General features: G+C 47.4%; 3 protein-coding genes across 4 annotated transcripts; all 3 read left to right on the forward strand.

The window, feature by feature from the left end:
• The first annotated feature begins 7,084 nt into the window (after positions 1-7,084).
• LOC120687417 (OVARIAN TUMOR DOMAIN-containing deubiquitinating enzyme 12-like) lies at positions 7,085-10,946 on the forward strand. 2 transcript variants are annotated; one of them, XM_039969415.1, is made up of 12 exons: positions 7,085-7,389; positions 7,714-7,748; positions 8,083-8,501; positions 8,607-8,782; positions 8,860-8,933; positions 9,109-9,163; positions 9,248-9,322; positions 9,473-9,546; positions 9,643-9,691; positions 10,176-10,260; positions 10,351-10,407; positions 10,489-10,946. In XM_039969415.1, the coding sequence occupies exons 3-12, from the start codon at positions 8,114-8,116 to the stop codon at positions 10,536-10,538; spliced, it is 1,083 nt and encodes a 360-aa protein (XP_039825349.1). In that variant the 5' UTR covers positions 7,085-7,389; positions 7,714-7,748; positions 8,083-8,113; the 3' UTR covers positions 10,539-10,946. The 2 variants fall into 2 exon arrangements, with proteins under 2 accessions (XP_039825349.1, XP_039825350.1); XM_039969416.1 differs by having other exon boundaries at positions 8,619-8,782.
• Positions 10,947-11,102: 156 nt separating this feature from the next.
• Positions 11,103-14,316, forward strand: LOC120687376 (ruBisCO large subunit-binding protein subunit alpha-like). The gene is made up of 7 exons (XM_039969348.1): positions 11,103-11,522; positions 11,717-11,838; positions 11,984-12,191; positions 12,291-12,436; positions 12,552-12,858; positions 13,247-13,698; positions 13,786-14,316. Exons 1-7 carry the CDS (start codon positions 11,285-11,287, stop codon positions 14,077-14,079), a joined length of 1,767 nt encoding a protein of 588 aa, XP_039825282.1. The 5' UTR covers positions 11,103-11,284; the 3' UTR covers positions 14,080-14,316.
• Positions 14,317-14,503: 187 nt separating this feature from the next.
• On the forward strand, positions 14,504-17,531 carry LOC120687381 (RNA polymerase sigma factor sigF, chloroplastic-like). The gene is made up of 9 exons (XM_039969354.1): positions 14,504-14,851; positions 14,954-15,099; positions 15,241-15,356; positions 15,524-15,688; positions 15,798-16,077; positions 16,176-16,406; positions 16,496-16,636; positions 16,720-16,917; positions 17,008-17,531. The coding sequence occupies exons 1-9, from the start codon at positions 14,743-14,745 to the stop codon at positions 17,293-17,295; spliced, it is 1,674 nt and encodes a 557-aa protein (XP_039825288.1). The 5' UTR covers positions 14,504-14,742; the 3' UTR covers positions 17,296-17,531.
• Positions 17,532-17,569: the final 38 nt, after the last annotated feature.

A 17,569-nucleotide genomic window follows, 5' to 3' on the forward strand; every position in this document is an offset into this window, starting at 1 on the left:
GGTGATGTCTTTCGGATTAACCAATGCTCCCGCTTATTTCATGTACCTCATGAATTCGGTATTCATGCCGGAGTTAGACAAGTTCGTCGTGGTCTTCATTGATGATATCTTGATCTACTCCAAGAATGAGGAAGAACATGCTCATCATCTTCACATCGTACTTCAGCGTCTGAGAGAGCACCAGTTTTATGCCAAATTCAGCAAGTGTGACTTCTGGCTGAAGGAAGTACCATTCCTCGGTCACGTCATATCTGCTGAGGGCATCTCTGTGGATCCCAGTAAAGTGCAGGATGTACTCGATTGGGAAGCCCCGACTTCAGTCCCTGAAATTCGCAGTTTCTTGGGTTTAGCTGGGTATTATCGTCGGTTCATCCCAGAATTCTCCAGAATTGCGAAGCCGATGACTGAACTTCTTAAGAAGGGTGTCAAATTCTATTGGAGTGCCCAATGTGAGGAAGCTTTCCAGAAATTGAAGGCACTTCTCACTTCTGCTCCAATCCTGGCCCAACCAGACACTACAAAACCATTTGATGTGTACTGTGATGCCTCAGGCACAGGACTCGGCTGTGTCCTGATGCAAGAAAACAGAGTGATTGCTTATGCTTCTCGATCACTCAAGAGGCATGAAGAAAATTATCCCACTCATGATCTTGAATTAGCAGCTGTGGTCCATTCACTGAAGATCTGGCGACACTATCTCTTAGGTTCATTGTGCAACATCTATACCGATCACAAGAGTCTCAAATATCTTTTCACTCAAGCTGATTTGAACATGCGTCAAAGAAGATGGCTTGAGTTGATTAAAGATTATGAACTCGAAGTGCATTATCATCCTGGCAAGGCGAATGTAGTTGCCGATGCGCTAAGTCGCAAAGCTCACTGTCATTGCATCTCAGCTATACCATTAAGCGAATCTCTTTGCTTTGAAATGGAAAAGCTGAATTTAAGTATTGTACCACATGGCACATTGGCTCATTTAGAGCTTACTCCTACTCTTCGTGATCTCATCATAGCGGCACAAAAGCAAGATAAGGGGGTGAAGGAAATTCAGAGAAGACTATTAGAAGGAGACCCTAAAGTGAATTGCTTCCACCAGGATGCTGAGAATGTGTTATGGTTCAAGCACCGACTAGTGGTGCCTAAGAATTTTGAGCTTAGAAAACAGATCCTTGATGAAGCCCATACTTCACGACTATCAATTCATCCGGGTAGCAACAAGATGTACCAAGACCTGAAGCAACGATTTTGGTGGACTCGGATGAAAAGGGAAATTGCCAAGTATGTGTCCGAGTGTGTTATCTGTAGAAGAGTTAAGGCTAGTCATCTCAGACCAGCTGGAACTCTCCAGCCCTTGAATATTCCAGAATGGAAATGGGAAGATATAAGTATGGATTTCATCGTCGGCTTACCTCGAACTCAAAAGGGTTACGACTCTATTTGGGTTATAGTGGATAGATTAACCAAGTCGGCACATTTCCTCCCAGTTAAGACGACGTACTTGACCAAGCAATATGCGGAATTGTACATGGATCGCATACTATGTTTACATGGTGTGCCAAAGACTATCATTTCCGATCGAGGAACTCAGTTCGTTGCTCGTTTTTGGGAGCAATTACATGCTTGCTTGGGAACGCATCTTATTCGCAGCTCTGCATATCATCCTCAAACAGACGGCCAAACCGAGAGGATAAATCAAATTTTGGAAGATATGCTCTGTGCTTGCGTCTTGACCTATCCACATAAATGGGATCAATGTTTGCCGTTAGCTGAATTCTCTTATAACAATAGTTATCAAGAGAGCATCAAAATGGCACCATTCGAAGCACTGTATGGTCGTCGATGCCGTACACCTCTCCATTGGTCTGAAACCGGAGAAAGAACAATATTTGGGCCTGACATGGTTCAAGAGGCTGAAGAACAAGTTCGCCTTATCCAAGCCAACTTAAAGATTGCGCAATCTCGACAGAAGAGCTATGCAGATAAAAGAAGAGATCCACTCGTCTTTAAGGTCGGTGACCACGTCTATCTCAAAGTATCACCTTGGAAAGGCGTGCAAAGGTTTGGAATAAAGGGAAAGCTAGCTCCCCGCTACATCGGTCCATATCCAATTGTGGAACGATGCGGTCCTGTGGCTTATCGGTTGAATCTTCCAGCGAATCTTTCTGCAGTTCATAACATCTTCCATGTATCGCAACTCAGAATGTGCCTTAGAGTTCCGACTGAAGCTGTGGCAAGTGACTCGATTCAATTAGAATCTGATCTCACTTATTCTGAGCATCCTATCAAGATTATCGATTGCAAGGATCGAGTTACTCGTCGCACAACAAACCGATTCACGGCTGGTAGTTGGTACAGTAGATGACATGTAGAGTATGGTAGAAAAAAGTATAAATAAGAGAACTTTGATGACTATAAAAAATATTGTTTTCAGGGATGAAAATAGACTCGATAAAATCACGGATTGCTGGGATGGTTCTAGGTTCTCTAATCTTACATTGTTAGAGCATCCCCAAGAGCTCTTGTAAATCTATTTGGATTTGTAAAAATAGAAAACTATAGCAAAAAACCCAATCCAACAGTATCTCTATCACCTCTCTTTTCTATCTAGTTTTTGTATCTGCTCCCTTCCGCTGGGCATTTTTGCAATGCGGCAGCGCTAGCCATCTCCCTCGTCGCGCGTGCTCCTCCTTTCCCGTGGCCCCTCCTCCCCCTACGAGTCTGGGACCGCCGACGCCGCGCCTTGGGGGCACTTCGGCCGCCGGGCGAGCACCGCCTCCAACCCCATTTGCGTGCGACTCTGTAACACCCCTGTGTTAATCGTCTCGCTAATCATGAGTTAACTCGCTAATCGTGGACTCAAATTCGTCGTTAACGCTAATCGCGTTCGCGTAGTAAACAGCTACTTAGCTGTGTTCGATCTCGTTTTTGTCCTTGTTCCGAGCTCCAAATCAACTTTCGCCCAAAACGAAAGTTGTAGATCTTTTCCTCTACAACTTTTGTTTTGGCCAAATTTCATGTTCCCATATGAAATTTAGAGTTTCAACTGTTCAAATTCGAGTCAAAATCATTTAAACGAAGAAACAGTGCATCTCCAGTGCTCAGCACTGTGCACGCCCGCGCCCATACCGGCGACTGAACGCCGGCGAGCGCGTCCACGCGTCGGCAATCGCGCCCGACGCCGCTCTTCTCCTCTCAAGGACACCTCGAAGCTTCCCGTGTCGTCCCAATCCTCCTTCCTCCTTCCTCTGAGCTAGGTCGAGCTCGAGCGAGCAGAACCGAGCGAAATCGCTGTCGCTCGTCGCTCCGGCCAACCCTCGCCGCCCCACCTCAATCCATCGCACTCCAAGCTGCGCGACCTCGCCCCGAAGCTTCTTCATCCCTCCACGAGCGCGACCGTGCCTGCTCGAGTCGTTCCCCGGCCGAATCGAGCGTTTCCGTCGCGGCCACCATTGCTGTCCTCGTCGAGCTCCGCCCCTCTACGCCGAGCTCCCTCTCCCGGCCATCCTCCGCTTCAAATCGAACCGCGGTGAGCTCCTCTACGATTTGCTCTCGCTCCCCGTCCTTTTCCCCGCCGAAATCCGCCACCACCGCCGCTGCTGCGCCGCCGCGCCACCATGGCAGCGCCGCCGCCACCGCGCGCGTGCCGCGGGCAGCTCTGCGCGCGCCCCACAGCCGCAAGCCGCCGCAGGCCGCAACCCCCGCCGCCTAGCGCCGCCTCCGCCGCCGGCCGGGCCGGAACGGCCGCGCGCCGCCGTGCCCTGCCTCCGCGCCGCCGCGAGCCGCGCTGAGCGCGCGCCCTGCCGCGCCGCCGCGGGCGCCGGCCCCGCCGGGCCGCCTGGGCCGCGGGCGGGCCAGGCCGCACCGCTGGCAAGCCGCGGGCAGGGCAGGCCAGGCCGCCGCCGCCGCCGCGGTGTCTGGCCGCCTCGCCGGCCACGGCCTGGCGCGCGGGGAGCAGAGGAGGGGGGCGGGTCGGGCTCACTGACCAGTGGGCCCGGCTGTCAGCCCCTTTTATCTTTATGTTTTTGAGTTTATTCCTTTAAACTCGGCTGAAACTTTGTAATTGCATAGAAATTTGTAGAAAAATCCAAAAATGGCAAACCCAATTTTGTTAGGTTTCTAAAATCATGATCTTCAGAGGAAAAATAGCTGTGCAGAGCAGTTGTCACTTTTTCTCTGATGAAAAATTCAGTTTGCGTTAAACCTAGTTTAATTATTGTAGGTAGTTCCATGGCTCTAAAAATTATGAAAATTTTGCAGTAGCTTACTCTTGGTATGTGTTGTTCACTGAAAAAGTTTCAGGTGCTTGTTCTATATGCAAGTGTGTGGATCTAATTGTTGTTTAATTGCTTTTCTAGGGTTAAGACAAATGCTTTCGATCGTCGTTCATTGTCGGAAAAATTCCGTGGCATGCCTTACTGTCTTCGCGTTACGCTGTTTAATTGTGTTGCTAGATCATGTTTGCAAGTTAGGGTTTTGCTTGTAGTTTGCCCTCGCCATGCTCTTTTATTTATTTTAAAGTTAGTAGCTGTTTTTGGAAGGATTACTGCAGGCTAAATGTTGAGCTTTGGTTTCGCATCGTAAACACTTATGCATTGCTCTGTGTCCTATCTGTTGCATGACATATTTTATTCGTGTAGACGCCACGACCGACGCTGTCCACGAGCTAGTTGCTGAGCCGGTCCAGGAGCCACGAGCAGGAGCGCAGCAGGAGGACGCCGTTGAGCACGCCCCCGGAGACCTAGTTAACCCCGCTGACCTGCAAGGCAAGCCCCGGAGCATAACCATAATTTAAAGTATTCATTGTTTATTTAAGTATTGTGCATTTATGTTCTAGGAGTTGAATGGAACCATAGTATGCATGTGCCCTAGGTACCGTGGGCCTATACTAGTATGCAGGTGTCGATAGAAATGCTTTGCTAAATAGGATTTCGGTAGAAGTCGAGTGATTGCTGTCACTCGCGAGTTTAGGATCTTGATCCCTTAGCTTTGGCTTGAAATGAATTGTTGAGTAAAGAGAAATGGAGACCGGGCGGAAATGAGTTGGTTTTGGTATGGAATGGATGGAAAGTTAGCTCCGCCTGTGTCGTTTGAGGACCGTTCCGTTGTTGGCAGTGCTGATCGAGGATTGAACAGTACTAACCACATACCGGAAGTAGGAGGTAGTCGAAACCGGTAAGCTGTGTACCACCTTACAGCGGTGATTTGAATTCCGCCATGCTACGCTGGGCGTGGGAGTTGGCGGGTGTTGGATAGGATGCCGCCTCCGGGTTCTCCGGGAGTTCACTGCGAGGGGCCCATCACTTGGGTTTTAGCAGGCGTAGTTCAGATGCCGTGGTAATGTGGAAACAGTTGACGCGAGTGGCCCGACGGGGCTTGCATGTGTCGTGTGAGTTAGGTCCACCTTGCAAGGTTAAATCGGATCGATTCGCCGTGACTCGCGGTTATGAGAGCATTGATCTCTTTGTCACATCGTAGTAAGAAAGTGGAATGAAAACGGAATGGAAAAGACTGGTTTGGAAGTTACTAAAAGATAATCTGTTCCATCATGTGTGTTTTAGATGAATAGGCGAACTTAGTAATACTTGGTATACTAAATGGAGCTAAAATATTGAAAGTAAGGATTCACTTCTAGCAGCTTTTCAGCAAAAGAACTCCAGAGCCAAAAAGCTTTGCATGTCTAGGTAATGGGCTAAGTATACCCAGAGTCGGGTAAGCCTTGCTGAGTATTAGTATACTCAGGGTTGTTGTTGTAACCCTTCTGAGCAGGTTGTGTCCCTGCGGACTTCGAGGAGATCTGTGCGTCCTGGATTGGACAGCCGCTTCCTCCAGGTTGGACCGTCGAGTGGGCCCCGTCTTCCCCGTGAAGATTGGGCAGGTTGGCGTCACATCGGTGGGCAGGATGTGGAGCTCACCTTTTATCGTCGTCGTAGCTATCGTATTGTATTTCGAACTCAGTTTTAAACTTCCGCTGTGCGTTTGAACTCTGTTGTTTGTATTTAAGGCTTTTATGTAAAACTGGTGTTGTAAATTAATTTGAAGATTTCTGTATGCGGGTAACACCTGTGCTCGTCTTCGTACGGGTCTAAGTGCAATTGTGATCCTGGAGTACAGTAGTTTAATCGGGATTTTACCCGACAACCTGTCAGGTTACACCGTTTTAAATGCACAGTAACTGGATTAAGTATTAAGATGATGGTTAGTGCATTTAAGCCGGTCTAATTTGGACGGTGCTGCTACAGACTCAGCCGCCGCCTTGGGTCACCGCGCGTGGAGAGCTCTGCGGCCGCAAGCGAGGGCCGTCGCGGCCGCGCCTGGGGAGCTCCGCCGCGGGCCACGTTCGCGGGCAGTGCTGAGGCGGAGTCGAGCTCGGCGCGGAGGTGTTGGAGGCAGACAGTGCTAGAGGCGGGGCCGAGCTCGTGCGACGGTGTTGGAGGTCCATTCAGAGGCGGAATCGCTCGATTCGCCGGTGGGAGAGCTCGATTCGCCGCCGGGAGATCTCGATTCGCCCCTCACCTTGTCCGCCGCCGCCGGCTGCTGCTACTGCGGATGGGGGCGCCGTGAAGCAAGGGAAGCGGCGAGGCCGCGAGGGGCTGGTCGGCTGCGCGTTCTGCTCTCGGCCGTGGTGGTGGCGCCGCCGACCATGTTTGCTGCACCAGAGGCGTGATGAGTGGAGGCGTGGGCAAGCAGAGGAGGAGGATGAAGGAGGGGGACACATTTTAACTAAACTGTTGGATTGCTCTATAAAATTAGGTGGTTTTCTATTTCTACAAGGATGTATAATTTGTAAATTTAGACAACAAAATATAAGAGCTCTTGGAGATGCTCTTAGTGGCTGAGTTTTTTTACTGTCGGATGGAAAGTGTTGGTTGTCCAAAAAGAAAAAAAAAGATCGATCATCCGCCGCCGTGGGGGCTGGGTCCGATCGATTTGAAATCCTACACTGCCGCCATAGGCCCATAGATGAGGTATGCTCCAGTCTCGCGATGAATCTTTGGATGTGTTTCCGTCTCTGTATTGTGCGTCCGTGCTCCAGTATTTACGAGGGATGGAAGTCAGCGACGGACGCCGCCGTGTGGATCCCACATGTGAATCGATCGAGGAATGAGGAGAAGAAGAGGACCAATTCCTCAATCTATCTATTTGATCCGATTCACCTTCCCTTCCGATTGATTCCTCTCCTCTCTCTTCTCCTTCTCCCGAGAAGCGCAAGCAATCCCCTCCAATCCTCCACATGTCATCCACCATTTGCTTGGATTGGAGTTGAAGTAATAGCAACCCTTAAGGCGGAGGTGCGGAGGCGGCGGCGGAGCCCGGAGGTGAGGTCAGGTTGGCTGTCGGCATCGCATCGTCCCGAAGGGAGGCGACATCCCACGATACTTTACCGCACAAGTAAGACACCAACCAAATCCCCCCTCCTCTCCTCTCCTCTCTCGGAGTATTAGTTTAGTAGTTTGTTCCCCTTCCGATTCATCATCTCTCTGCCGTTACTGCCTGCCTGCTGATTCCATTCAACGTACTGCTGTATTCCTTCTTCGGGATTCGATCTGCCCTACCTCCTATTTACTATTCTGTAATAATAATAGTAATAATAATAATAACAACAACATACAGTAATACTGTTCTGGAGGAAGGAGGAAACCTAGCTACTAATCAATCCCAAGGTCTGCTCCAATGATGATGATGATGCTATCTCAGCAATTAATTTATGTGCAGACGAGAAGAAGAACAAGAGATTGCTCATTCGTTCACCTTGGGGGCTGTTTAGTTGCAAACGCGAAAATTTTTGGATGTCACATCAATAGTTTGACCAGATGTCGGGAGGATTTTTCGGGCACTAATTAAAAAACTAATTTCAGAACTCACTTGGAAACCACGAGACGAATCTTTTGAGGCCTTTGACCGCGTCATTAGCACATATGGGTTACTGTAGCACTTATGTCTAATTATACATTAATTAGACTTAAAAGATTCGTCTCGTCATGTACATCCAAACTGTGTAATTAGTTTTGTTATTTAATTACATTTAGTGCTTCATACATGTGTTTAAAAGGGAGTTGAAAATTTTTAGGAACTAAACGGCCCCCAAGTGGGGAGAGAGAGAGAGCCATCATCCATGGTCTTGTACGACCACGACCCAGATATCATCCGATGGGGCCTTCATCTCCTCCTCCCAGGTGGAGTTGTTGGTGGAGGTGGAGGTGCTGCTACCGACAACCCTGCCCATCATCACACCCAGACCACCACATCTACACCTTATTCAGCGTACGCTCCGCCCCTTCACCATGCCAACGGGGATAGCTCCAATTCCACTGAGATCAAGGTTGAGCATGTCGCCCTCAACGATGCCGTTGACAATGATAAGATCATCGCTCAAGCCCTGCAGGAGGAACTGTCCCAAATCGCCCTTGCCGAAGCATCTGGAGCATCCTCAGCTGACGACAACCACTCTGCTGTTCTCACGCAACAGTGGTTTCGCCCACGCACCATCCATGTAGCATCAGGTATGCACCCCATTCTCAAAGTCAACGCAGCAAAATATAAATCCAAAGCACCAGGTGTTTTTTCCATTCAAATCTTCGTGTTCATTATTTCTACTGCATCTTAAGGGACATCTCCAGCTTCTCGACAGGCAGAGAGCCGGGAGGAACCATTTAGTTCATGCTCAAGCCCTGGAGATGACAATGTCCAACATGGTGAGGCATGCTTGATCGACCTCATCGATGACTTCTCTGTCCTAGACGGCGAAGTTGGCAAAAGATTGAATGACATGGTTCCTGTTCCTGTAAGTACTAGTTTGTACGCAATGATACATCTACTAATATCTGCATTTTCACTGGGTTGTTCCTTTTCCTGCCACAGCATGTTCGTAAGACAAATGGAGAGATTCCTTCTGTTGATGAAGCCATCTCAGATCATCAAAGACTCCTTGATAGGTAAACCACAGTTTTGTTCCTTTTTCTTTTCCCTTTTTGCTAACCATGTATGTGGAATTAACTGTTTACCTCATAAACGACCTATCAGTTACAAATGACCTATTCTACATTAGTACCTTGATAGTTTGCTGTTGACTCAATTGTATGTTCCCCCCCCCCCCCCTTTTTTTTAAAGGTTGGTGCTGTACGGTTTGATCGAGCTCAAGGTTAAAGGAGATGGCAATTGTCAGGTTCGTGTACAGAAGCCCCCCTGTTGTATGATGGCACCTCACAGTATTGAACTATTGATTTATTTTTTATGGACTCTTAAACAGTTTCGAGCATTGTCAAATCAATTTTACCGCACTCCTGAACATCACAGATTTGTTCGGCAGCAAGTGGTGAAGCAGGTTAGTATTGTGGAAGGGTCTAGTTGCATTTCAGCCACACCTGAACTTCAGTATGCACATGGATTTCATGGGCAAATCTCTTCACATTCACTTGTTAACTGTCGTTCTTCATTATGTATAACCTCTGAGGCTCTTCAACTTGCTTGGCAGCTTGAATCACATCCTGAGTTTTATGCGGGATATGTCCCTATGGATTACAGGGAATATCTCAAAAAGATGTCAAAGTGAGTATTTGCTCTGCTCTTTGTTTATTAGCAAATGTTTAGTTTGTATTGTAAATACAAATCCTCATTTTTGTTATGTTCGAACAATCCAACCAGGAGTGGAGAGTGGGGTGACCACGTTACGTTGCAGGCTGCTGCAGACTCGGTAATCTTTATTTATGTATCTTGAACAGTTGTTATTATATTAGTGAATGTCTGACCCTTAATATGCTGTAAAAACACCAAGTAACTCCTATGATTTTAGCAATGGGATGCGTGGCTAATGGATGTAGCTGCAGCAGAAGCACATCTGAAAAAACTATATTTTCGATGCATGCACAATTGGCAATATGATAAAACTAACGATGATCTAACAGTTGCTGCTTTTGTACTTGGTCGAGCTTTATGGCCAACATTCCAGTCTTGTATGCGATCTCTAGTATTCTGTACAGTTTGGCTTCTTCTGTTAGCACGCTGTTTCTGCTCTGGTCTTCAAGCTGATTGGTTGGACACTGTCAGAAATTGCATTGCATGGCTATGGTTAAAAAATAGGGGTGTTGTTTTTCTTTTTTTTTCAATTCAATAGGACAAGATATCTATTTTTTGGATGAGCTCCCAGGTGCCTTATGTGTGTGTGTTGCCTCTTGCAGTATGGTGTGAAGGTCTTCATCCTGATATCATTCGAAGATACATGCTACATTGAAATTGTTCCTGTTATTGAGAAATCAAGAATAGGTAGCTAGCTTTTCCTTGGTAATTGAAAGATACATGCTATGCAATTAAGACTCTAAATAAAATAACCTGCTGTATTTACGAATTGTGCAGTTATATGCTTGAGCTTTTGGGCAGAGGTGCACTACAATTCGATATATCCGGAAGGAGGTATACTCCAAGTATTTATTTTTTGGTTATAGTAATTTATTCGGTGTGGTCTTGATTTTGTTATCACCGCTGTTGGTGCAGAGTTACCTGTTTTGTTGGTGCACAAAAAGAAGAGTTGGTGGCCCTTCTAGCGGTAGCCAGTTCCAGGTCAGGAAGAAGACTAGAGCAGCTAACGTAACCTCCAGTGAATGATTCATCCGTTGTTTTCCCGGTGGCATCTACGCATCTCGGATTTTGTCAGGCCATGTGACCTGACTGACGGTGATGTAGATAAGATACTAGTATCTGTACAGACAGAGAGGTGATTAGCATGAGAGGGAGGCGATTACTGATTAGACATATTCATTCATTTTCTGATTTGTGGCTGGGCATTTAGGATCATTCTTTTGTTCTTTGGACAGATCAGACTGAATACTACTAGTGTGATTGATTATAACTTGAGAGGGAGCACAGCTTTGATTGATTGCCGGTTTGCCACTGCCACTGCCAGCGTGGATCCGGAATTGGAGAAATAAGTTTGCTCAATTTTCATTGATCTATATTCTGGTTAGCTCTGTGAATAAATAAATAAATAAATAAATAAATAATACGATGATGCCATGCCGAGTTTTCTTCCATCATTATTGTACATACTACAGCAGTATTGTTATAATATATTATTTAAACGCATGCCAATTTTTTACTGAGGCTGGAACTGGAAGGAACGTTCTAGAACCAAGGAACGGCCGCCGCCCTCTCCAGAACCCTCGCCCAGTCGCCCGCCTTCTCTTCCTTCTCTTGTACGCCAACGCCAACCTACCCCCTCCTACAGCCGCCGCGTCTCCGCCCAAAACCCTAGCTAGTGCTAGACCCCAGCGCAGTCCCAGCAGAGGCAGCCATGGCCACCATCCCCACCACCGATTCCGCCCTTCTCCTCGGCTCATCCGCTCTCCACAGGGCCGCCAGGACCGGGCGGGCCACGGCGGCCCGGCTGCCCGGAGCCAACCGCCGTCGCCCCCGGGCCCTGGTGCGCGCGTCCGCCAAGGAGATTGCCTTCGACCAGGCCTCCAGAGCCTCCCTCCAGGCCGGCGTCGAGAAGCTCGCCGCCGCAGTCGGCGTCACCCTCGGCCCCCGAGGTCTCTCCTGCTGCTCTGCTACGCTCTTTCTGATATATATTCCACGATTTGATTTGTGTACCCCCAAGGGATGCGGGATTACTCACTTCTTACTAGTTATTTGTCGAGATGATCTAGCGCTATACAATACAGACATGCTGCTAGGATAGTTGGGCGCGACTGTCACCAAATTAACTTTGCACTTGCATTTGCAGGAAGGAATGTTGTCTTGGATGAGTTTGGAACCCCCAAAGTGGTCAACGACGGAGTTACCATTGCTCGTGCTATTGAGCTCGCTGATCCCATGGAGAATGCTGGTGCCTCATTGATTCGTGAAGTAAGCATCATTCTCTCAACCTGCGTTTGCTTTACCCTGTTGTTCTTTGTTATCATGGATAAATGAGATGGAGTACATTTCCTGCATCTGACTAACTCCTTGCATTCACCACATGATTCATACGCAATTATCTGCCAAATCAAAGGTTGCTAGCAAGACAAACGACTCGGCTGGTGATGGGACCACAACTGCATCCGTTCTCGCCAGAGAGATCATTAAATTGGGTATGTTGTGTGTTACTTCAGGGGCAAACCCGGTGTCTATTAAGAAGGGCATTGATAAGACTGTTCAAAAATTGGTGGAGGAACTTGAGAAGAAGTCCAGGCCTGTGAAGGGTGGCGGAGATATTAAAGGTCTGACCTTGCATCTTTGACTCTTCTGTTACTAATGGGTCTAATATCTCTGCAAATGACATATGTTTCACAAAACATTTCTGCTTTTCTCCGTTTCAGCTGTTGCTGCTATATCAGCTGGAAATGATGAATTCGTTGGGACCATGATCGCCGAAGCTATTGACAAGGTCGGCCCTGATGGTGTGCTCTCAATTGAGTCGTCGTCATCATTTGAGACCACAGTTGAAGTTGAAGAAGGGATGGAGGTGATAAGCCTAGCCTAATGCTCCTCTGCTGATGCGATTTTCTGTTTTTGGTTTAGTATTGTACAGCTCTAATTCTTGGTGCTGAATTACTTCCTGGCTTCTCCCATATGTGCAGCTTGACAGAGGATATATCTCCCCTCAGTTTGTCACCAACCCTGAGAAATCAACTGTGGAGTTTGAAAATGCTCGAATTCTCGTCACTGACCAGAAGATATCATCGATAAAAGAAATCCTTCCTCTGTTGGAGCAAACTACACAGTTAAGAGCACCACTTCTAATAATTGCAGAGGATGTAAGTGGTGAGGCTTTGGCAACTTTAGTTGTCAACAAGCTTAGAGGAATCCTAAATGTGGCTGCAATCAAAGCTCCTGGTTTCGGTGAGAGGCGTAAAGCTCTTCTTCAAGACATTGCTATTGTTACAGGTAATACTATTTACTACGTACTTTCTTCTAAGCGAATTTCTTCGTAATTGGTTTTCACATGATGTTCATCTTTGTTATCCAAAATCTGTGACCTGTGTGTTGATTACTCTACTGCCCTTGTTACATTGTTTATCTTTACATATTTGTGCTCATTGTCTGATTCAATTTATATACACCTTCCTTTTGTAACAGAATATGGTCAAGTCTAATATATTCTGATCTCTCTAGCTGGCCGATGATTAAATTGCTATCTTTTTGGGTGCCAATTGAACTGATTGGAACTAGTAAAATAGCACATACATAGATTTTCTAACTTGAACCTTTCAAGTTAAATCCAATTGATGGCTTATGTGTTGCTGCATGTTTGTCTTTTCCTGCTTTTGTTCAGGTGCTGAATATCAATCCAAAGATCTTGGCTTACTAGTTGAGAAGACAACAGTGGAGCAGCTGGGCATAGCTCGCAAAGTGATGATCTCCAGCTCGTCGACGACGATTATAGCTGATGCTGCAAGCAAAGATGATATCCAGGCCAGAATTGCGCAGCTGAAGAGAGAGCTTTCTCAGACGGACTCGACATATGACTCTGAGAAGCTTGCGGAGAGAATCGCAAAGCTTTCTGGTGGAGTTGCTGTGATAAAGGTTGGTGCCTCGACTGAGGCGGAGCTTGAGGACCGCAAGCTCCGCATAGAGGATGCAAAGAATGCAACTTTTGCAGCCATCGAGGAAGGTATTGTACCTGGAGGGGGTGCAGCCTATGTTCATCTATCAACATTTGTGCCGGCTATCAAGGAGAAGATGGATGATCCTGAAGAGCGCCTTGGTGCTGATATCATTCAGAAGGTATTGTTCTACATAGCTGATATCTGAAGTTTGGTTTTTCTTTTCTTTTGTTTGTTGGTTTTGATGTATATCGCTGGTGATTTTCAGGCCCTTGTAGCACCTGCGGCACTGATAGCGCACAATGCTGGGGTTGAAGGTGAGGTGATTGTAGATAAAATCAAGGAGAGCGAATGGGAGTATGGTTACAACGCCATGGCTGACAAGCACGAGAACTTGGTAGAGGCTGGTGTGATCGACCCTGCCAAGGTCACGAGATGCGCCCTGCAGAATGCCGCGTCAGTTGCTGGAATGGTGCTGACCACTCAGGCTATTGTCGTGGAGAAGCCGAAAAAGAAGGCTCCAGCAGCTGCTGGTGCACCTGAGGGTTCATTTGCCATGTAATGCGAGAATAAATTTACTAGTCTGGTGGTGGTGGGGGGCGATGCAAATCATTTGAGCAAGGGCGAGACGAGAAAGAGAGGGAGAGAGAGAGGAACTGAATCTGTGTCTTGATCTGTTGCCGAAGCTGATAAACTCTTCTGTCATCCTGAATTGTTCCGCTAAGCTGGCGGAGTGGGCGAATAATAAACTTAATCGGTTTTGTTCACTTTCATTGCTGAAATATGGAAAGGGAAACCACTGGTGTCGGGTCGTGACCCTTCTGCCTTGTCTTTTGTCATGGTGTAGCCGTGGGCATGGCTTAGTTACTCCTATAGATGACATACGGGGGAATGGATGATTGCGTGGCAGCCGGTGGCCCCCACCTGGTAGCAAATTCATGGTGCTCCTTGCGCGCCTTATCCTCCCTCACTTGACCGCCTGACCTGCACACATCTTCTTCTCAATCGCGATGCGCAAGCTGCCATGCCATGCCACCAGCTGCCGCTGGTAAAAGAAAAAACATATCAACCACGCAGCTGATCGACGTCAAACCAAGGACGCCCTTGAAAGCGGATAGGAGGCAAAGGGCACTGAGCCAAACAACCCCTGTCCTGCAAAGGCGGCGCGACGGTGAGGTCGGGTCCTTCTTGTTACTCTCCTCCTCCAACCTTCTTCGCTCCCCCCATGAATTCCAGCCGGAGCCTCCTCTCGTCGCCCCTCTTTGCTAGCTCATCTCCAAACTTCAGGAGCAATACTTCTATCCCTTCCTCCCCGTCCCCGTCACGAACCTCAGGTCTGTACTCGGTATTCTTACCCTTGTTTTCTTTTATATTGCTTTCTGATAATGTCATCAATGGAAATCCTTGGCCTGGGTTGATCCGATTTGATTTGGCAGTTCCCATGATACATGACAACACCGGCAGAGCATCGACGGCGTGCAACTACTCACCGTCGATTGTAGCAGAAGAGCAGCTTCATGGTTCCAAGGATGCATCGGCCTTGAAGGGTGAAAAGGCTTTGCTTGAGCTGCTGCTCGACATGGTGTGTCACGCAAACTTGCTTCATTACTACTTCATATCGTCACCACCTCATGATAGCTAAGAAAACCGAATTGTCTTCGCCAATTTGGATCTATATCTTAGTGCTCACTGTTGATTTTAAATTTCTGATGTGTTCTCCCAGGCTCTGGACCAGCATGTCAACGGAAAGAAGCTCATTAGTCAAGAGACAAAAGATAGTGATTTTGAGAGCTATTTAAGAGATGCAACAAGCCGAGTGCTTTACCAGCCAGCATTTACGTACGGTGGTTTCTATTTATCCTTCAACATTTTTTGAAGCAGATATTTTTTAAGTGGTTATTTCTTCTTCAAACTTATCTTGTACTTATAACCCTTCCCCCTTCTTTTTTTATGACCAATGTCACGTGAATCGTTTTTATGGCTGTCTGACCTAAACCTATTGGCAGCGAAGAGGGTGATTCTACTACACAGAGCTCTTCAGCATCAACTGCGGAACCCGTTGGGAGTTTGGATTTTGGCGCACCTTCAATGACACCGACAGAGGAGGTGATGTCGCCAGAAGAAGAATCGGGCACTTCACCCACCCAGTTGGATGTACCACAGCTTCACCGGTTTGTTTCTTTGTGATTCAAACAGTCTAATGTGGTAGGATCAGCGTAGGAATGCAACAAGCATGACACGCTCTTCATTCTAACACTTAACCATTGCGCTCACAACCAGTGTGGACCCAGGCCACTCATATGAGGAACTGCTGGGCAATGGTCAGGTGTTCGTTAGGTCCAAAAGGTTACTAGAGAGGAGATCAAAGAAACGTAAGGTTCCCAGAGCATCAAGTAATGACGCTCTGTGCAGTGTTGTCAACTCAAAGAAAAAAGAGAAGGCAAAGAAGTTTGGCAGAGTTCTTGAGCCAGATGAGCCTTTTAAGTTGTTTCTACGGGATCGCGAGACGACAGAATTCTTGACAGCAAAAGAGGAGAAGCAAATGTTCAGTCAAATACAGGCATGTCTTAATTTTCTGCCCGGCATATATATTAATAGATGATTAATGCTCAGTTGCACTTTGAGGTTACTAATTCGAAAGTATGATAACTTTTATAGAATCTTATGAAACTAGAGGAGGCTCAGCGCAAATTAGAAGTTGAATGCGGCCGAGAGCCGACAGTAGGAGAGTGGGCTGAAGCTGTAGGAATGAGCTGCAGGGAGTTGCAGTCCTCTATTCGTGTTGGAAGAAGATGCCGAGAGAAGATGGCTCGCTCCAACTTCCGTCTTGTGATACATGTTGCTAGGAAATACGAGGGATATGGTATTGACATTCAGGACCTAGTTCAGGTTTGGCCCTTTTACATTAGAGAAAGAACGCATCATGCATGTTTCTTCTTGTTGTAAAACTGTTTGTCGCCTCGCCTGTAATGCACCAGGACGGATGCTGTGGGTTGATGAAGACCTTTGAGAAATTCAATCCAAGCAAGGGGTGTAGATTCCCGACCTACGCATATTGGTGGATACGCCAATCAATCAAAAAGTCCATTTCCAAGAATTCAAGGCTAATCCGATTGCCGGTATGAGCGGATTTCTGACGGTGCAATTTAATTTTTGTTTACTGTTTGTTCCTCAAGGGAGGCTGTATGTCTGCTCCTTGCAGGAGAGTGTGTTTGCGCTTTTGAGGAAAGTCGGGAAAGCAAGGGTGGAGTGCATAATGGAAGGGGAGCAGCCCACAAATGAAAACGTGGCAAGGCGTGCTGGCATCACCATTGAGAAGCTGGCAAGACTGAGAGCAAAGACCAGAAAACCACGGTCGATGCAAGACCGGGTTTGGTCAGATGACGGTGTCACATACCAGGTGCTGTAGCACTCATTCTTCCACCTGATCGAGAATGTCAAGTACAGTACTAATGTTACTGAAAAAGAAAAATGAACGACACTGCTGCAGGAGATCACAGAGGACCCCAACGTTGAGCCCCCAGAGCTGAGCGTGGACAGGCTGCTGATGAGGCAGCAGGTCCGCAACTTCCTGGGGATCCTGAACCCCAGGGAGAAGGAGATCATCGAGCACCGCTTCGGAATCCACGACGGGGAGCCCAAGACACTTCATGTGATCGGCGACATGTACGGGCTGTCAAAGGAGAGGATCCGGCAGGTGCAGAATAAAGCACTGGACAAGCTGAAAAAGAGCGTATCGGCACAGGGTTTTGACGTTTACTTTGATTTGCTAAGGTGAAGGAAGAGGCCAGTAAAACTTGGTTTCGATTCCATTGTTCATGTTGATAGCCCCCCCCCCCCCCCCCCCCCCGAAAATACAAAGGGATTTTAGCAGCTAGACAGACTTGTATACGTCCCCGAATTAAAGCCTGTGAATGACCATGTAAAGGAAGCAAAAACAATGCAGTATCTCTTGTGCTGCCTGTACTCATGTATTATTGGAAGAACCGGCACCAAGTTGTATTGGAGTGTTATTGGAAGCTGGTGGACTGGAAGTGGGGCATGCAAATGCT

Source organism: Panicum virgatum, chromosome 9N (genome assembly GCF_016808335.1).
Source record: "Panicum virgatum strain AP13 chromosome 9N, P.virgatum_v5, whole genome shotgun sequence".
In the NCBI taxonomy this organism is placed as follows: Eukaryota; Viridiplantae; Streptophyta; class Magnoliopsida; order Poales; family Poaceae; genus Panicum; species Panicum virgatum.